General features: G+C 39.9%; 2 protein-coding genes across 5 annotated transcripts in view; one reads left to right on the top strand and one right to left on the bottom strand.

Moving 5' to 3' along the window:
• The window catches only part of UNC93A (unc-93 homolog A), a 191,121-nt gene that overhangs the window by 83,381 nt on the left and 88,017 nt on the right, over positions 1-19,723 (top strand). For all 4 annotated transcript variants that reach the window (XR_011920418.1, XM_072409182.1, XM_072409184.1 and 1 more), the window contains exon 4: positions 11,838-11,975. Coding sequence is in view for 3 of the 4 variants with exons in the window: in XM_072409182.1 (XP_072265283.1) it covers positions 11,838-11,975 (138 nt within the window). In the remaining variant the exon portion in view is untranslated. The remainder of the gene's footprint in view (positions 1-11,837; positions 11,976-19,723) is intronic.
• The window catches only part of LOC140329846 (general transcription factor II-I repeat domain-containing protein 2-like), a 117,002-nt gene that overhangs the window by 88,001 nt on the left and 9,278 nt on the right, over positions 1-19,723 (bottom strand). The gene's annotated exons all lie outside the window — the stretch shown is intronic.

The raw sequence follows: 19,723 nt of genomic DNA, 5'->3' as shown, positions 1-19,723 counted from the left end.
GTTGCACTTCTTGTTACTTTTTTTTTTTGGTTGCAACACTGCAAACTAATTTCTATCAAGCTGGATATACACTAAGTGGCACCTTCAAATATGTCATCACACAATAGTATGAATGTAAAAAAATATGTGAACAAACATTTGTGACCTCATAAAAATTTCGTTCCAGTTTGACTTTAGAGAAATCAAATATTTTAGGATTATAGGCAAACATGTTATAATACATGTATTAACCCCCCTAGCGTTCCAATTCTGTCAGTTTTTTGATGCAAAAAGTGATCCTATTTTTTTGCATAGAAATTTTTGTTTATATTGTGAGCCTGTAATTCTTAGGATTAACTCCCGGGTATGATATTTATATTTATTTATTATATTATAATCATAAATTATAATATAATACATAATTATAAATAATAATTGCCCCGAAGAGCTTACAATCTAGTTTTTAAACTGTGTGTCCTGGGAGACTGGAAAGGAGATCACATAACAAACCCCCAAAAAACAAACGAAATCATCTTAAGAAACAACTTTATTCAAGAAACATTTGCTAAAAGGTCACAATAAAATATATAAACACATCAACACCCCCCCCCAAAAAAAAAAAAACACACATCAACAAAATGGCCCAACAAATATTGCATTCAAGAAATACTTACCAAACCAATATGCAATTTTGCCCTATCAAGGGAGGAAAATGTAGAAAATATTTATCCAGAACAAACATTTCAAAGTGGTAATAAAGGTAGAATTTTGCAATCAAACATGGCCACAAACACAATAACATAGCATTAACATTGACTTCAAAATTGCAAAATGGACATTAAAACTAGTGTTGGTCGAATAGCTCACTATTCGATTTGACCACTATTTGGTCGAATAATGCATAAATATTTGGGTGATCGAACATCGAATTCGAACTCCAATAAAGTCAATGGGGGAAAAATTTGGGTTGTTATTCGGGTCGGTGGAGAGCTTCCACAGCCTATAAATACATTTAAAAAGACATGTCAAGACTCTCCCAGCTCTGCACAACACTGTACAAGTAAAAAAAAATAAGAAAGTATTTTTTCTGTTGCTGGCAAGTAGTTTTGGTCGAATAGCTCACGCCATTTTATGGATGTCGGCCAAGGGAACAAGAGGGACATGAGGGGGTTCCTCTGGTCCAAAAATTAGACACCAGGTTTCACTGCTCATCCAGGCATCCAGAGTTGGGAACTGGGCAGGCGGCATAAGTTACAGCATGAGGAGGAGGCGGTTGGCCCTGAGAAGGAGCAAGGACAGCATTAGAGGATGAGGCCATCACCCATACGGACAGTGTTGAAGCTGTAGCTATTGAAGCCATGAATGGATCAACGAGATTCCAATCCGTATCTAGTATGTAGCGAAACCACATGAAACGGAACAGGCTTGGTGGAATTAGCGGGGAAAGAAGACCCTGTTGAGCCCGAGTCTAGTCTAGATCCCAGTTACCAATGCTATCCACGCTCCGTCTCAGAGCCTCTTCCTGCTGCACGGCCCAGGCTTGATCAATATGAGGTATCAGGATATACTTCCGTTGAGCCAGCTGATTCGAGTGGGTGGTATTTTTAACCCTGGAGCGCAGGTCGAAGCGTAAGTGGAAGTGCAAGTCAATCACATCCAATTGGTGCAAATCTGCCAGTGTGGCCTTGTAGAAATTCCCTTCTATGATGTCCCAGCGCACATTAGGAATGGGGTACTCCAGCACTTCACCAGCTTTGAATCCAACAGACATGAACATGTTGCATATCACCAGACATTTGGGGCTCAGCACCTCGGTGAGTCGAATAAACAGGTGGTCCAGGTTGGTTTTTCAAAATGTCTCCAAAAGGCCGCTTCTTCCTTGTACTGTATTGGTGCAGTCCTGAAATCTAAAGCAGATTACATTGTAATCTGCTTTTAAATTTCCCTCCCAGACACACCCCCCATACATCACCACTCACATCACCCGGAAGATGACTCATCCTCTTGGGTGATGTGAGTGGGGATTTCCCTGCCCTGCCTCACACAGGCACAGAGATGCTGGAGCTGCTGCTGCTCGCCTCTTTCGAGAGATGCAAAGCAAAATGCAGGATTTCTGCATTGTGCTTCACACCTCATTGCAGATGCCAGCAGCAATAGCAAATTCCGGGAGGTGACCACCCCCGGAATTTGCTATTGCTGCTGGCATCTGCAGTGAGATGTGAAGCACAATGAAGAGATGTGAAGCACAATGCAGAAATGTAAAAAAAATTACATTTTTAATTTTATATTTTATTTTAAGATTACATTGTTGTCTATTATTTCATTTTATTTTTTTTAATTATTATTTATAATTATGTATTATATTATAATTTATGATTCTAATATAATAAATAAATATAATTATCATACCCGGGAGTTAATCCTAAGAATTAATAAAAAAATCTACTTACTATACATATTTACACTTTGTGAAGCATATTAGCTACAAGGTAAAAAAAAGGTAACTTTGGTGGCAGAAGGAAGAAAGGCAGCGGAGGAAAATCGAGCAGTTTGAGCTTGCTTCTTGGGCGGAGGTGGTCGCACAGAGCTCTGTGCTTTCATCAGATGTTCCCGCCAGGTTACCGGGAGGTGGCTTTTTAAATGAGTGCTCATGCAACTTGTTCCAAGTTTGTTTGTGTTTTGAGCTGGTAGTCATGGTGGCGGTCGCGGTTGTTGAGGCATAGCTGTGGTGACAGGCAGCTTCCGACGATGGATGACTATGACTTGCCCCACTGTTACGTGAAAAATGCAGTGTGATATTTTGCAGGGTGTCAAGCAAAGCAGTGTGAGTTTGTTTCTAGCTGCAGACCCAAGAAAAAGAAGCTGTGCTGTTGGTGGTGGGCATCCATTATTACCACACCATGAACAAGAGATAGTGACGTACATGACCCAGCCTGGGTCAAGTGATGGTACCCCCTCTTCATTCCAGTCCTAGACACAGGCCTTACAGGTGTTCCAAACAGTCCATGATACACCTGTTCCTCCTAGTTCTTCATCAGTAAAGTCTCGTGTATAGCAGTATGTAGAGGAATCTCACCGAGGTGTTGGAGAGGTGGAGCTACAAGCATTCCTTCCAAGATGCTCAGTTGTTTCACCCATCTGACGAAGAGAGTCAGTTCACAAGCTTTACCCCCAGTTACTTTTCACCAGAACACTCTGAGCCAGACCAGCCAATTCAAACTGGCTCCAAAAGGCCGCTAGTTCTTTTCGGCACATATAGGGAAACTGTCTCTTCTGAAGATGATGATGATGTCCTTGATCCGACATGGGGCGAGCAAGGACATCATAATAGGCAGGAAGAAGAGTAGGAGGAGGTTGTAGAGTGCCCTCAATGGGGGAGAGGGCGGAAGAGGGTAAAAGCTAAAAGCTGCCCATACTCTGCATTCTTCAAGTACCAGTGAGGAAAGTAATAGTCTTCCATCGTCGGAAGCTGCCTGTCACCACAGCTATGCCTCAACAACTGCGGACTGCCACCACGAACACCAGCTCAAGAGCACCTTTCGGCCCAGTTGGATGTTCGCCCGTGTGAGCATTTTTTAATGTCCATAGTGATGACAACACTATGGTCATCTGCAAACTGTGTGGTCAACACTTGAAACGAGGCAAAAACATAAACAAACTTGGAACAAGTTGCATGAGCACTCAATTAAAAAGCCACCACCCGGTAACCTGGCGGGAACACCTGGTCAAAGCACAGAGCTCTGTGCGACCACCTCCGCCCAAGAAGTAAGCTCAAACTGCTCGATCTTCCTTCACTGCCTTTCCTCCTTCTGCCACCAAAGATACCTGTGCTGCTCCCATCAATTTGAGTGGGGCATGTAGCCGAGCATTACCTTTTCCAGGCTCCACCAGTGGTGAGCAGGAGCTCCAACGCAGATCAGCTGCTGTTTGTTGCATTGCTAGCTGTCAAGACCAGTCATCATTGCCATCCCCCACAACTTCTACCCCACCGTCCAATCTTTCTGTGGTTAACATTAGCAGCATCCAACCTTCCATCCCCCAGATGCTGGAGCGCAAGAGGAAATATGTCCCAAATAACCCCAAAACAAAGCTAATGAATGCGGCAATTGCACAGCTGATAGCGTCAGAGCTCCTCCCTTACCGGCTGGTGGACTCCAATGTGTTCTGTTACGCATTTCTCTGCAGGAACCCACAGTACGTTATGCCTAAGCGACAGTATTTTGCAGAAAAATGTGTTCCTGCTTTGCATTGGTTGGTCGAGCTAGCATGGACTGGGAAGATATATTTCCTATACAGCTTACTGGGTAACTTTGGTGGCAACAGGGGAAGATGCAGCTGCAGCAAGGCCTGCATACCTACCTCAGAGCACATCGCCATGCAATTTCCTCCTCAACCTCCACTTCCACATCCTCCTTTGACTCTTGTGCCTCAACCTCTTCCTCCAGGGACACTTTGCCATGCAGACCCTGCACCTCCTATTCGACAGCAACTGTTCACCACCAGCAAGAACCTGCAGTTTGCTATTTGGGAGCACAATTCCGACGTTGCCATGCAGTCCTGAGGTTGCAAAGCCTGTGTTCCCTCTGCCACATGGGCGCAGCCATTCTAAGTGCCTTGCGGGAGCAGGAGGACATATGGCTAACTCTTAACAGACTTCAGCCAGGCAAGGTCGTGTGTGACAACGGGGCTAATCTGCTGGCAGGCCTGCGTTGTGGGAAAGTCACACACGTACCTTGCCTGGCTCACGTCATGAACCTGATAGTAGAGCGCTTCCTTAGGAATTACCCAGGCCTCCAGCTGCTGTTGCTGAAGGTAAGAAAGTTGTCAGCACTTTTCTGCCGGTCGTTTTACACAGTCTCCGAGTAGAGGCAGAGAGGGACATGAGGGGGTTCCTCTGTTCCAAAAAATAGCCACCAGGTTTCACTTGTCCGTTATAAGCCATACACAGGCTTCAGAGTACAGGCAGAGGTCTCTGAGGGCGGTCTTTCAGTCCAAAAATCAGCACCTCGGTGAGCCGAATAAACAGGTGGTCCATGTTGGTTTTGTACATTTGCAGTTACTGATTGCTCATCATGATACCTGCTATCATCCTATATGCGCAAGGTTATGATGACAATGTCGGGCTAAGGTCCATGTTGGAAGTTGGCCAGCATGTTCCCCATGTACTGTGATGAAACACGGGTCAGGAAATAGAACCGTACAAGTTGGTGGTCAGTTCTGTAATGACGCCCTTGGGGGTAAATTATGGCATTGTGCATTTCAGCCAGAGATCTCCCAACGTGTCGTTTGCAAATGACATGTCACCCTTCCCTTTCAGCTGCTTCTCAGTCCAAAAGTAATCATTCTGCAGTATTTTCACAAGATCCTTGTTGACGGATCTTTGAATGGAGACTCCCAGGACGGCCACATACTTTTTGTGTAGAAGTCTCCAGACGTCTGCTGAGCTCAATAACTTCATGGCTCAATGTGGTCATCCAGGACCTCTCGGCTCCCATTAAATATACCGGTGTTTCACATCTCATCCCCCCAACATATACAGAGGGACAAAGAAATTCAGTACGATAAAGTGTGGTACCAATGGATGAAGAAGAAGATTTGGCCTTCTACATTCAATCACGAATTTCAGATTACACACTTCGGGGTGTCATTAAAGATGCACTACACCCAGCTCTAGATGCCAGTTACTAATGCCTTCCACACTCCGTCTCAGGGCCTGCTATCAAGTGAAAGCACATGAAAGGAAATGGGGGTTGGCCGAATCAGTGGGGAAAGAAAATCCTATTGAGCCTGGGTCTAGCCTGGCATCTAGAGCAGGGTATTGGACAGTGGGCAGGCAGCAGCAGTAAAAACAAGAAGAGTAGGCGGTGGGCCCTGAGTAGTGTGGATGGCATTGTTAACTGGCATCTAGAGCTGGGTACTGGGAGGAGGGGGCAGGGGGCCCTGAGAGGGAACAAGGAGTGCATTACAACAGAAGGCCATCACCTTTACGGACAATGTAGAAGCAGTAGCTATTGGAGACATGAATGGATGAGCGAGATTCCAGGCCTAATCAATATGAGCCATCAGGATGGAGGTATACTTCCGATGAGCCAGCTGATTCGAGTGGGTGGCAATGAATGGATGAGCGAGATTCCAATCTGTCCCTACCTACTATGTAGCGAAAACACATGAAAGGGATTGGGCTTGGAGGAATCAGCGGGGGTGGGCTGCGACGGAGTATGGACGTCATTATTGTCTGGCATCCAAGGTCAGGTACTGGGCAGGTGGCAGCATCATTTACAGCAGGAGGAAGAGGCGGTGGGCTGGGACGGAGTATGGACTGCATTATTGTCTGGCAATTAAATTCAGGTACTGGGCAGGTGGCAGCATCATATACAGCAAGAGGAGATGGCGGTGGGCTCTGAGACGGAGAATGGACGGCATTATTGTCTGGCAATTAAAGTCAGGTACTGGGCAGGTGGCAGCATCATTTATAGCAAGAGGAGAAGGCGGTGGGCTCTGAGACAGAGTATGAACAGCATTATTGTCTGGCATCTAAAGTCAGGTACTGGGCAGGTGGCAGAATCATTTACAACAGGAGGAGAAGGCTGTGGGCTCTGAAACGGAGTATGGACGGCATTGGTTTCTGACATCTAAAGTCAGGTACTGGGCAGGTGGCAGCATCATTTACAAGCAGGAGGAGGAGGCGGTTGACTCTGAGAAGGATCGGGGACTGCATTAGTATCTTGCATCTAGAGTTGGGTACTGGGAAGGCGGCAGCAGTAACAGGCAGTAGGAGGCATTGGGCCCTGGTACGCAGCGTGGACCACATTGGAGGTTGAGGCCATAACTTCTATGGACAGTGTAGAAGCTGTAGCTAATTGGGACAATAATGGATTAACGAAAATTACACTTTCCATACCTACTATCTAGTGAAACCACATAAAAGGTAACGGACTTGGTGGAATACACGGGGAAATACATACATTTTTTTGTCATTTGTGGGTATCTAGCAAGTGCTATCACAGTTAAATATATGTATTTGTTTCCCATAAATACATACGTTTTTATGGCTTTTAGGATACATATCCAAGTTCTATCAGAATTAAATATCTGTATTGTTTGTATAATAATACATCAATTTTTTTGGCTTTAGGGATATATAGCAGAGTGGGATCAGAACTCAAAATCTGTATTTTCTATAGAGAAATATAGAATTTTTTATGGTCTTTTGGATCGATACAAAGTGCTATCAGAAATAAATATCTAGATTTTTGAAAGAGAAATTTAGAAATTTTTATGGCTTTGGAGATATATGGCAAAGTTGGATCGGAATAAAATATCCCTATTTTTTGGAGAGAAATACTGAACTTTTAATGGGTTTTAGGAAAGATACGAAGTGCTATCATAAAAAAAATCTGTATTTTTGGGACAGAAATACAAACATTTTTAGTTTTTTTGTGATAGATTGCAAGAGGTATCCTAAATTATCACATCACAAAAAATTGAAAAAATTCTATATTTATCGATAAAAATACAGATATTTCATTATGGTAGCAGTATAGTTCAGTAGCTATCCAAAAACCCATAAAATTTTCTTTATTTCTCTAAAAAAAATATACAGATATTGAATTTTAATCCCACTTGCTATCTATCTAAATAGCCATAAAAAATGTATTTCTCTCTAAAAAATAATGATATTTAATTATGAAACATAATTAAATATCTGTATTTTTGAGAAAGAAATACATACATCTTTATGTCTTTCATAGATAGCAAATTGTATCCTGAATTAAATATCTGTATTTTTTTATAGAAAAATAGAAATTTTGCTGAATATTTTGATAGATAGCACGTGGTATCAGATTTAAATATCTGTATTTTTTTTTTATAGAAATACATACATTTTTCTGTTTATTTTGATAGGTAGCAAGTGTTATCAGAATTAATTCTCTGTATTTTTGGGCAGGCAGCAGCATCATTTACAGCAAGAGGAGACGGCGGATGGCTCTGAGACGGAGTTTGGACGGCATTATTGTCTGGCAATTAAAGTCAGGTACTGGGCAGGCAGCAGCATCATTTACAGCAAGAGGAGACGGCGTTGGGCTTTGAGACGGAGTATGGACAGCATTAGTTTCTGTAATCTAAAGTCAGGTACTGGGCAGGTGGCAGCATCATTTACTGCAGGAGGAAGAGGCGGTGGGCTTAGAGGGAGAATGGACGGCATTATTGTCTGGCAATTAAAGTCAGGTACTGGGCAGGTGGCAGCAACATTTACAGCAGGAGGAAGAGGAGGTGGCCTAAGACAGAGTATGGACGGCATTATTGTCTGGCAATTAAAGTCAGGTACTGGGTAGACGGCAGCATCATATACTGCAGGAGGAGATGGCGGTGGGCTCTGAGGCGGAGAATGGACAACATTATTGTCTGGCATCTAAAGTCAGGTACTGGGAAGGTGACAGCATCATTTACAGCAGGAGGAAGAGGCGGTGGGCTGAGACGGAGTATGGACCGCATTATTGTCTGGCAATTAAATTTAGGTACCGGGCAGGCGGCAGCATCGTTTACGTCAAGAGGAGGAGGCGGTGGGCTCTGAGACAGAGTATGGATGTCATTGTCTGGCATCTAAGGTCAGGTACTGGGCAGGTGGCAGCATCATTTACAGCAGGAGGAAGAGGCGGTGGGCTGCGACGGAGTATGGACGTCATTATTGTCTGGCATCTAAGGTCAGGTACTGGGCAGGTGGCAGCATCATTTACAGCAGGAGGAAGAGGCGGTGGGCTGGGACAGAGTATGGACGGCATTATTGTCTGGCAATTAAATTCAGGTACTGGGCAGGCGGCAGCATCATTTACAGCAAGAGGAGAAGGCTGTGGGCTCTGCGACGGAAAATGGACGGCATTATTGTCTGGCATCTAAAGTCAGGTACAGGGCAGGTTGCAGCATCATTTACAGCAGGAGGAAGAGGCGGTGGGCTGAGACGGAGTATGGACGGCATTATTGTCTGGCAATTAAAGTCAGGTACTGGGCAGGTGGCAGCATCATTTACAGCAGGAGGAAGAGGCGGTGGGCTGAGACGGAGTATGGACGGCATTATGATATCAGAAATCATAGGGACAAATAGCAAATATTTTCAATGTGAAGTAATATAGTCCTAAAAGCCCTCTTTGCCTATTTCTTCTTCTAATTTCTCTTTTCTATGTATATGTACACACCTCTAAATGCATACATACATGTTTTGCTTTATTTGCACTAATGTCTATACATACATGAGTGCATATGAAGCAAAACAAGCAATATACACAAAAAATACAAACTTACCTGAATGAGGACTGTGAAAAAGTGCGGTGAATTTTTCAACTGATAAAACACAGTTCAGGCGCACATAACGGGTCCGCCTTGGCGCTCAACTATGAGCTACACACTCCTGAAGTTTGGCGCACAACTTTGCGCATCAAACAACTGAATTTAAACAGGACAATTGTGCTGTTTTTAGCCTTTTAAATAATTCAGAGAAAGGAACAGCTTAAACAGCTTAGACCATTAAAACATTCCAAATTTTAAAAAAAAAAGAAGCTATTCTGCTAAAGGGTAAGCAAAGTATCAAATGCAGCAATATAGAATACTTTGGATAACACACAAAACAACAGCCCCTCCAAGAAAAAAGTAAAAAGCATGTTAAACAAAACCCTTATATATGCTCAAATTCAAGCGTACAGGTGATAGAAATTCACTTGCAATCCGCACTTGCGCAGTCTGACAAATTAAATATAAATATATATATATATATATATATATATATATATATATATATATATATATATATATAGAAGTATATTAATATATATGTATAGCAGACAAACAAGAACGTGTGTGTACTTGTGACTTTTGTGGGAAAACCTAGTCCGATGGCAAAGCGAAGGTTTAGCCTGCGGAAAGTCGCAATATTTTCCCCCAGACGGCTCCTCCGATCAGGCATCGCAACCGTTTAGATCACGTTTAGGGCACCTATGTAGAGGAGCTGAACTCAGTTAACTCTTGCCTAACAGGAAAGAAATATGCCTATTTCTTAGTGCATATAGATGTTTTAAACATTTGACTAGCACAAACAATATTTTTTAGGGCTAAGGGTAATATGTGTGCAATTAGAAAAATTTATTTTTTAGGGGAACAATCACTTTGAATGCAAGTTCGCCTGTGTCAAACTGCCGGGGATGCGCGGCTCCAGCAGTGAGATTATTTTGGTTAATAACTTCCGCACGAATATGCCTGCGTCTGAAATTTAGTTGATAAATTGATCGAAGGCTTTGGATTTTAGATCACGAATACGAATGCGCGAGCGAGCTTCCGATTTTGCTTGATGAATCAGCCTTAATGACTCAAACTTACCTTTGCAGCAGGCATTTTTTTTATCAAAGTATCAAGTATTTCTACTTGAGTGTAGAGATACACTGATTTTATATTTTTAAATAGTTGTTTTTTCTAGAAACAAGGTTGATTTAATAAGATTTAGATAAGAACTAGCACAAGACACTGTAGAGCAGAGATGAAAAGGTGAGAGAAACTAACATCACAAAAAGCTAAAACAAAACTACAATAGGCATTGAAGATTCAAGTAGCAATTATATCAATTAAAGCAATTACCGTATTTTTCGCCGTATAAGACGCTCCGGAATCATTCATACCGTATTCCCCTTCTGATCACTCTGTGCCAATTTAAATTCCCCTTCTGATCACCCTGTGCCAATTTAAATTCCCCTTCTGATCACCCTGTGCCAATTTAAATTCCCCTTCTGATCACTCTGTGCCAATTTAAATTCCCTTTCTGATCACTCTGTGCCAATTTAAATTCCCCTTCTGATCACTTACTGGTACGGTACCTTTTTCTCCGCCGGGGAACTCCGTTAGGGCAGGGATCAGCTTGCTTCCAGCTTGCTTCCGGGTTCAGAATCGCGGGGGCGCGTGTGGCGGCTTCTTCTCGCTCTGCAGGAAGCAGGAGACACGCGCTGCAGCCAGCATCGAGGAAAGGAGAGAAGAGGAGACGTACGCAGAATCGGGGTATCGGGTGAGTATGTTATTTAAATTATTTTTTAAAACGGTGTTTGCCGTATAAGACGCACCAACTTTTCCCCCCCAGTTTTGGGGGAGAAAAAGTGCGTCTTATATGGCAAAAATACGGTACATAAATTCTAAAAATTTCAGCAACTTTGTTAGGTATTAAACACATAAAAGGAACCTTCATAAAAAACCTTTTCAGAAGAAGTATCCATTTTTAAATAAAACTCCATATACAGCAAGAATATTCTTGTTTTTTGCATATTATGACAGTGTGATCCTTTCCCCAAACTATCCCAATGCATTTCGCAGATCTAATGCTTCCTTAGAAGCATTAATGTTATATAAAACCAATGATTTCTAAAGTAAACAAATGAGATGTTCAACTCCAATTATTAGTATTATAAAACTATATGGAATCTAAAAGAGTATAAAAGCTCAAAAAACACATGCTAATGTAAAAAAAAAAAAGCTTACTAGCTATATGTAATAGAGTAGAGTAATTTTATGCAGTAATAGACTGAGAAAATTAGCTAGCCAGGGTCTTGGTGGAAGTGGGTTGAAAATTTCTGACTGTCAGAATAGGGACTTCTTGAGGCAGAAATGAAGTACTATGTGAAATATCTCTGGATTGAGAAAGATTTTTAAAGCAAACCAAATTTTATATGTTATGTTTTAATAGGCTTTAAAACAAGGAAAATTGTATTCTCTGTGTTTATTATTTATTTATTTTGTTTTCTGTTAAAAAAAAAAAAACTGTTGTATTTTTTGTATTAGTTAATATATATTCCAAATAAAATAGTTCTGTTTTTCCTTTCATGTAGGGTTTAACGAAAGTTTACTAAATTATACACACTGTGGAGCAAATGACTGTCCAAATTTGGATGGCAGCAACATTAATAGCACAAGTTCCCAACAGCCAACAATATACTTAATTTATACTGTTTTGGGTGTGTACACTGGTAAGTTTTTATTTACTTTATTTTTTATTTTAGTAGATAAGGTATATAGTCATCCAATAGGAGCACTTATTCCAGTTGAGAACTGAGAAGTAAAAAAAAAAAACAACAGGTTTTCATCAATTGCCTGCTATTTTCAAAATCTTTAAAAATGTACTTCAAGGTACAGTGAAGTTTCCAATCACTTTAAGTGTTAGGGCTACCATTGGTGCTGGGGAGTTTTTTTAGCCAGTGTAGATGCCAGAATAGATACATCTATTCTTTAATGAATGGAGGCTCCACTTCTGTAACACCTTTTGAATAAACATTTTCCAAATGTTTGACAACCTAATAAGTTTGTCCTGGATCTATATGTATATGTTGTATCACAGTTTTTTACATGGTTAGGTTGAAAAAATACGTATGTCCATCAACTTGAACCACTAGAGAAAAAACTGCTAGAAACCAGCATATTCCAGATATAGGAGTCTTCTTCTCAAACAGTTTTTTTAAACATGGTTCAATTTACCCAAACAGGGGAAAAAATCCTTGCTAATGCCATGAGGATGTTCCCTGGATTGACGGTCTCTGGTGTCATTCTTTATAAACTTTATTACCCATGTATATTTTGTGCTTCTAGAAAAGTATTCACTTTTTTCTTACAGCAATCTATAGATTCCCCTAAAACTACTTCCTAAGGGAACGTATTCCACATTTTCACAGATCCTAGAGTGAAAAATCTCTTCATTATGTGGAGATTATTTTTTTTTCCTCCAGTAGCAAAGAGTACCCCCTTGTCCTTTGCAATGACCTCAAAATGAAGAATTGTGAAACAAGTTCTCTATATTGACCATTTATATATGTATACATAGTGTTCCTACACCCCTTAAAAAGAAAAATAGATTCAGTACAGCTAATCTGTCCTCATAGTTGAGATCCCCATGCCTCTTATTAGTTTAGTTGTCCTTTTCTGCAATCTCTCCAATTCAACAATATCGTTTTTTATGAACTGGTACCCAAAACTGCGCTGCATATTCCAGATAAGGTCTGACTAATGCTTTTTACAGGAGCGGGGTTATGTCTCAATCTCTGCAGTCTATACATTTATTAATACAAGAAAGTACCTTACTAGCTTTAGAAATTGTGTCTTGCACCAAAATCCCATATCCTTTTCCATTTTGATTCCCCCAAATGTATTCCACCAAAATCGAAAGAAAGCATGCATGTTGTTAGTCACCAAGTGCACAACTTTACATTTATCAATATTAAAAATCATTTACTACTTGCCTGCCAATCAAACAGTGTATCCAGGTCTTCTGGTAGATTAAAGATATCCTGTATAGATTTAATTCTGTTACATAGTTTGGTTTCATCAGCAAACACAGAAATGGTACTTTTAAAAACGCTATTGTCACACTTATCTCATCCTTGCTAAAGTGCTGGTGCCTCTCCTGTGCATGCAGGCAGATACTAATTAAATTTAATTAGTATCACCATTCCTGACTGCCAATCAGAAAATAGCCTAAAATTGGCTATTTAGTTAGCTCGGACACAGCACTCTTGTTTGTGCAACGTGTTTCCACTGGAGCCGAGCCCCCTAGCTCTGCTGTTGATTAATTCAGTTCTTTTCCTGTCCAGCTCCTGTTTGAACCCCTTATTGCTCAGTCTGGCGTTTCCCTGCCTGTTCTCTTGTTCTGTTCTAGTGTTCCTCTGTGTCTACAGTGATTCCTGTGTCTCCCATGTCACCTGTGCCTCCTATGTTCCCCTGTGTCTGTGGTGACCCTGTGTCACCAATGTCTATTTCCGGGAATCCTGGTTCTTGACTCATGGCTTGCTCCTAACCTTTCTTCCTTGCAGCTTGCCTCAACCTCAGCCTTCCTTGACAATTCTCACAAATATATTAAACGAAAATGTGTAAATACAAATCAACTGGCCAACTTGAAAATTCATTTGTTTGCGGACATATCTCAAACCACTTTACAAGCTAGGAAAAAAATTCTACTAATTACAGAGGTCAACAAAAAGTTAGTTTTGATAATCATCAGAAGCCACAGCAGCAAACTTTCCTAAAAATGTTTTTCGAGCAGATTTTAAATCTGTTTTCAGTTATTCTCTAACACGTACAGTTCCTCAGTTATGAGTACTAATATAGTTAACATTGTATGTGCATGTATTTTGTACTAAAATGTAATCACCATTGAAGAGAATGTTAACACATCTTCAGTGTGAAGTAAAATAAGGCACACTGTGGTATAGATCTACTGAACAGTGTCAGTCAGGGACCATTGTTCCTTCAGAAATACTTAGAGTATGATTTTCCTGTGTACTCTTTGTCTGGATTGTTGCAGTACAGCATCCAGCAGTAGTCAGCCATCATACTTTCATTCCAGAAACCTTGGTAGCGGTGCTCCATTAACCGAATACCCTGGTGAAAACATTCTCCTTGTTCGTCACTCACCATACCAAGATTTTCCCGGAAGACTTCTAGATGTGAGTGCAAGAAATGTATTTTTAATGACATGCAACAACCCAGTTTCTGGTATGAATCAAGCAGATTCTGAACTTCCTTGTATGCAGAAGACTTATGATTGCACAGGAAATTTTCACACAGCCACTTACATGCTTTCCAAGCTTCTAGCTCAGCTGCTGAGATTGTTTAAAAACATCATCCTGCAAAACAGATTTGATGTGGCCCTATAAAAATCCCTTTCTTCATTTTTGCAGTGCTTATGTTTGGAAACTTCTCAACAAGGTACTGAAAGCCTATGGAGTTTGATTTACCCATGGCCTATACAAGGTTCTTCATCAAGCCTAACTTGATATGGAGAGGTGGCAGAAATATTTTATGCGGATCAAACAGAGGCAGAAACTTGACACCGCTTGTTCGGGGCTTATAGGTATCTCCTGGTAGCCAATCACGCTTGACATAATGGTCTCTCATAGATCGGCTGTCCCACAGGCATAAGAAACAGCAATATTTTGTAAATCCCCCTTGCATTCCCATCAGCAAGCCAATGACCCCCAATGATCCCCACAGATGTTCCACTGGTGTGTTTTATACTGGATTGCTTCAAGTAGAAACTTCATGTTGTCATAGGACTCCTTTAGGTTAATGGAATGGGCAATTGGTAAACCTGGTTTGGAATTGCCATTATGCAGCAAGACTGCTTTCAAGTTTCTTTTAGAATCAACGAAGATACACCATTCAGATGGAACATGCTCTTGTGACAAACTGTTAAAGAGTGCAATTAAATCATGATGGTAGCACAGTGAGCCATCACCAGTGAAGAAGGTTGTCAAGTTATGATTTCGTTTCCTGTAGTAAGTTACAGTTACATCCTTTGGAAGCAAGTGCTTTTGTTTAAGCCTTGAAGCAAGATCACAAACGAGATCATTCAGTTCTGCTTATGTAATGATCTCCGGTTCTGAATCTTCATCAACCAAGTAGTCAGGATCAGATGATTCGGGGTTGTAACTGGCTGCAACTCCAGCACATTCCTCATCACCTTCTACAGAAGCAAGTCCATCATGTGGCAGTACCGGAACTGACAATGAATCATCATGGGGAACAGGCCTAATTGCAGAATTGAGGCTGGGATATACAATTTTGTGCTTAGTTTTACCTGAGAATCCACTTTAGTTGAGGTGGCAAAAATAGCAGTCGATTAGATGGTCTCACGGTTCTCTCCACACCATCAGGATTGCAAACGGCATCGCTGCTTTATGCCAATTTAGCCAGTCACGTAGTCTATTGAAACAACTGGTACAGATGACATGTGGAGCCCAAGATTTATCCTGGTCACCAAGTGGACAGCTGAAATATAATTTGTATACCTTTCTAAGTTCTGTGGTAATTTGCCGACATTGTGCTTTCGTCATGAATGAACCACACACGTAACAGAAACTGGATCATTAAGGCAATTTCTAGGCATGATGACAAATTAAATCAATTGCAGTTAGTGCAGTCTCTAACCTTAAAAAAAGAAAACTGTCATTAAATGTTGTAATATCTTAGGTCTATTTTTAACGAATTTCACACAATATATAATTAGCTGCATCACTAAACTAGACATGCTAGTGAGAAAAACTGAACACAGATTTGAAATCCGCATAAAAAAAAAATACTACAAAGCCCACATAAAATGATATCTGACGAAAATGACATGTTGACCTGTGTAACCAAAGTTCTGAGAACAGGAAATCCCTTATAAATGGGGTTTCCCAACAAAAACAATTGTATCTCACATGGGAAGAAGTTATTCAATATGGAAGCTGGGATGCAATTATCAGAACGGAAAATCCATACTGAATCACCTTCACAACGTCAAACCACTTCTCCCAGACATAAGGACCCTGATTCATCAATGGAATGAGCGCGTGCTTGACACAATGGTGAGGTGATGGCAATTGATTAGTGCACACCTCCAGTCCATTTTACAGGTCAGTTTGAATCTTTAATGTTTTTTTGTATAAGTGCTACTTTTTTGTGTTACATTCTTCTCAATCACAAACTTGCTTCATTTATAGTTACATTTGTTGCCCTTGTTGTTTTGATAATTTTTCTTTTGGTTGCAACACTGCAAACTAATTTCTATCAAGCTGGATATATACTAGGTAGCGCTTTCAAATATGTCATCACACAACGGTTTGACTGTAAAAAAAATATATGGACAACCCTTTATGACCTGATTAAAATTTCATTCTAGTTTGACCTTGGAGAAATCAAATATTTTAGTAAAGTAATATAGGCAAACATGTTATAATACATGTATAAAGGAACATTTAGTGATTTCACGTGTGTGTCAAAATAAATTTAAATGTATATGCATTGTAGAATGTGCTCTGTTTAGGGTGCCTTGTTTTTAAAGAAGGTCCAATAGATCTTATAAAGGGAAAGGTTTATTGACAGCTTAGGATATTATTTACATATTGGTCACTTCCAACATTCCCTGGTCTTGTGCCTGAATGGCACACACAAATTTCAAAAGTGACATAAAAAAATTGATATCTGTATTCATTCTTTACTCTTGGTATCTTTCCGACATAACGCAGCCCAAGAAAGAGAACCCCGAGCCAGGAACCCATTCATCCATAATTCATACATTACTTCTCATGGATACTGGCAATTTATCAGTACCCCTTTGGAGAATTCTTCAAAAAATGAATATAGCAACTATATAATTGTAGCACATACCATAACCCCGTTTACCAACAAGTTACATTGAATTACACATTTCATCCATGCTCACTAACTCTAGTATTTTTTTATCAATGTGAGCAAGTCTAATACCCACTACTAACTTACATGCTTCTGCCACACTTGATAAAAAAAAAATGTCAAGTCTTTACACATTGTACTAATACAGCTTCCTATTTCAGATGAAAAATTAAACAATATATACGTAGCTGATTAAGCTAGAACTAACATTGGTTGCTCTATATGGCCAAAGGGCATAAGGGGGTAATATATTGTATGATTCACACAAGAGCTGTAGGTATCTCCTAAGTGTATGAGTGGCACTTACACTGTGGCCTTATTAATACATCACTAAACATATATACATAACTCTTACATTCTTCCATTACACATTATCTAACACAGGTTTTCTTGCTGAAGGTTGATCTACCAACTATGTTATTCAGAAGATATTAAAATCCAAAATAACAATGACAAAAAAATCCATTCCTAGCAAACATTCTCTAGATACAAGTATTGCTTGATAACTTCTGAGGTTTGGATAGGGAGACCCAACACTCCTCTAGAAACTCTGTCATTGGTTAAAATGAATTGAATTTGCTTGCTATTTTACTAGACAGTTTAAAGGGTCTGTATAGGCATAATTATTGCTAATGTCATCAATATATTGTTGTAAAATGAAAGCTCTTCAATCCAATTGCCATCACAAGTATGACTCCAGAATTCCAAACGTTAGTCTTTAGTGTCGCTTTATTATGGATCCTGGAAAGTAAGAACAAGAGCAGTATCAGATTCTTAGCAGTTAATATCTACTTTATGAACATACAGCTATTATCCTCTGGTCTAGACTGAACTGTAGTGTAAATATAGCCTAGCTGGGAGGCACTTACAAGTTTTGACAAAAAAAAAAAAAAAAAAAAAAATCAATATGTTGGCTGAAACTTCCCCCATTTGGTACCATTATGCACCAGTACCACACTAGAACAATATGGGTATTATAGTCCTGATGAATGATTGTTACGAGTAAAGTATTGAGTTTTTTAAAAAATAAGAAAAAATATATATTTTAAAATGATATGTTATGAGCCTTAACAAAACAGGACATACAAAAATAATAAAAAAGAAAATTGCAACAAAAATGATCTGGCAATTAAACAAAATAAAACACAAAGACTACAAAAGACAAACAGTAAACCAAAGACAAAAAGACTCAACTTCTGGTGTGTACACAGACTTCCAGGGACTTCTAGCTCTTTTGTGAGAAGACTTAACACCTGGAGGAACAAAGGGTTAACCAAAAAACAAACATTCACAATTCAGCCCAAAGGGATGACCTCTGATAGTGTTTTAATATTTGATTTTTAGTGTAAATGTTTCGAAACAATTATTGAGCTCATAATAGCATGTGTTTTTGTTTACAAAAAGACAATTGAATTAGTTTACAAAGATTTAGCCAGTACTGTGCTCACACTGCAAATAACCTGTAAAAAAACACAAACATTAGCATAAAAAAACTTTCACAGCTTTCATCTCTAGTCTGCATTGCACTGTTCTACTTGCTGGTGTAGCTTACAGTTTTCCTTTCTTAAATCATTCACTTCAGTTCTTAGTTCACCCATCTCAGAGGTAGTTGCCATTTTAAGTAAACCTTCACCAAATTTAATAAATTGCTCTTTAAGCTTTTTTCTGTCCTTACTCCAGTACTCCCCCTGTTGCTCAGCTATGCCTTTGATCCCGAGCAACACTGCTATCTCATTAGCCAGTTTTTCCTTATTTACTTTCTTTGTCAGTTTATTATGCAGTTTACTAATATGTTCCTTACATTGGGATAGTAGTGTTACAAACTGACTTTTACAGGTTCATCTGTACATGTATGATAACTGGCAGAGGCATGCTTGTTAAACAGAAGTATACACAAGTTCCATTTTACAAAGCTACAATCCACCCAAGAAACAATTCTTCTTACAAACAGTAATACACGGCCAATACACACACACACACTGTCAATACCTATACACTCACACAAGTCTGAATTTAAAGTCAGACTACCAACAGAAGGCATTTTTCTCCCCCAAAAAAATATCAATTCTGTGCAATTGCGTCAAAATGTAGAACAACTCACATTCCATAATTCTACCAATTTTACCTTTAAACCTAAAACTTATGCAAATTCAATGTAAACCAATCATCACATACCAATTCCTCCATTTCTTCAATGTAAAAGATCCAGTCAACTCTGCATCGCGATCCTTACAGCAGTTCTGGTTGGTCCTTCAATTAAGTTTACCTAAACTTCTAGAAATTTAACTCGGAGCAACTCTGTCCTGTGGGTTCTATGTGGATTTTAGAATTGCACACGCTTTCTGGCTGCCAAATGTAGAATGTGCTGTTTGGGGTGCCTTGTTTTTAAAGAAGGACCAATAGATCTTACAAAAGGGAATAGATTATTGACAGCTTAGGATATTATTTACATATGATTTTCAAGACAAAGGGGAAGAAGGTAAAGGGTATATAGGAAAGGGGTCTAGCTCTATCTCTAGCACATGGTCAATCTCTCACACAACCATACACACCA

This window comes from Pyxicephalus adspersus, chromosome 4 (genome assembly GCF_032062135.1).
Source record: "Pyxicephalus adspersus chromosome 4, UCB_Pads_2.0, whole genome shotgun sequence".
NCBI lineage: Eukaryota > Metazoa > Chordata > Amphibia > Anura > Pyxicephalidae > Pyxicephalus > Pyxicephalus adspersus.
This window is presented reverse-complemented; position numbering and strand designations above follow the sequence as displayed.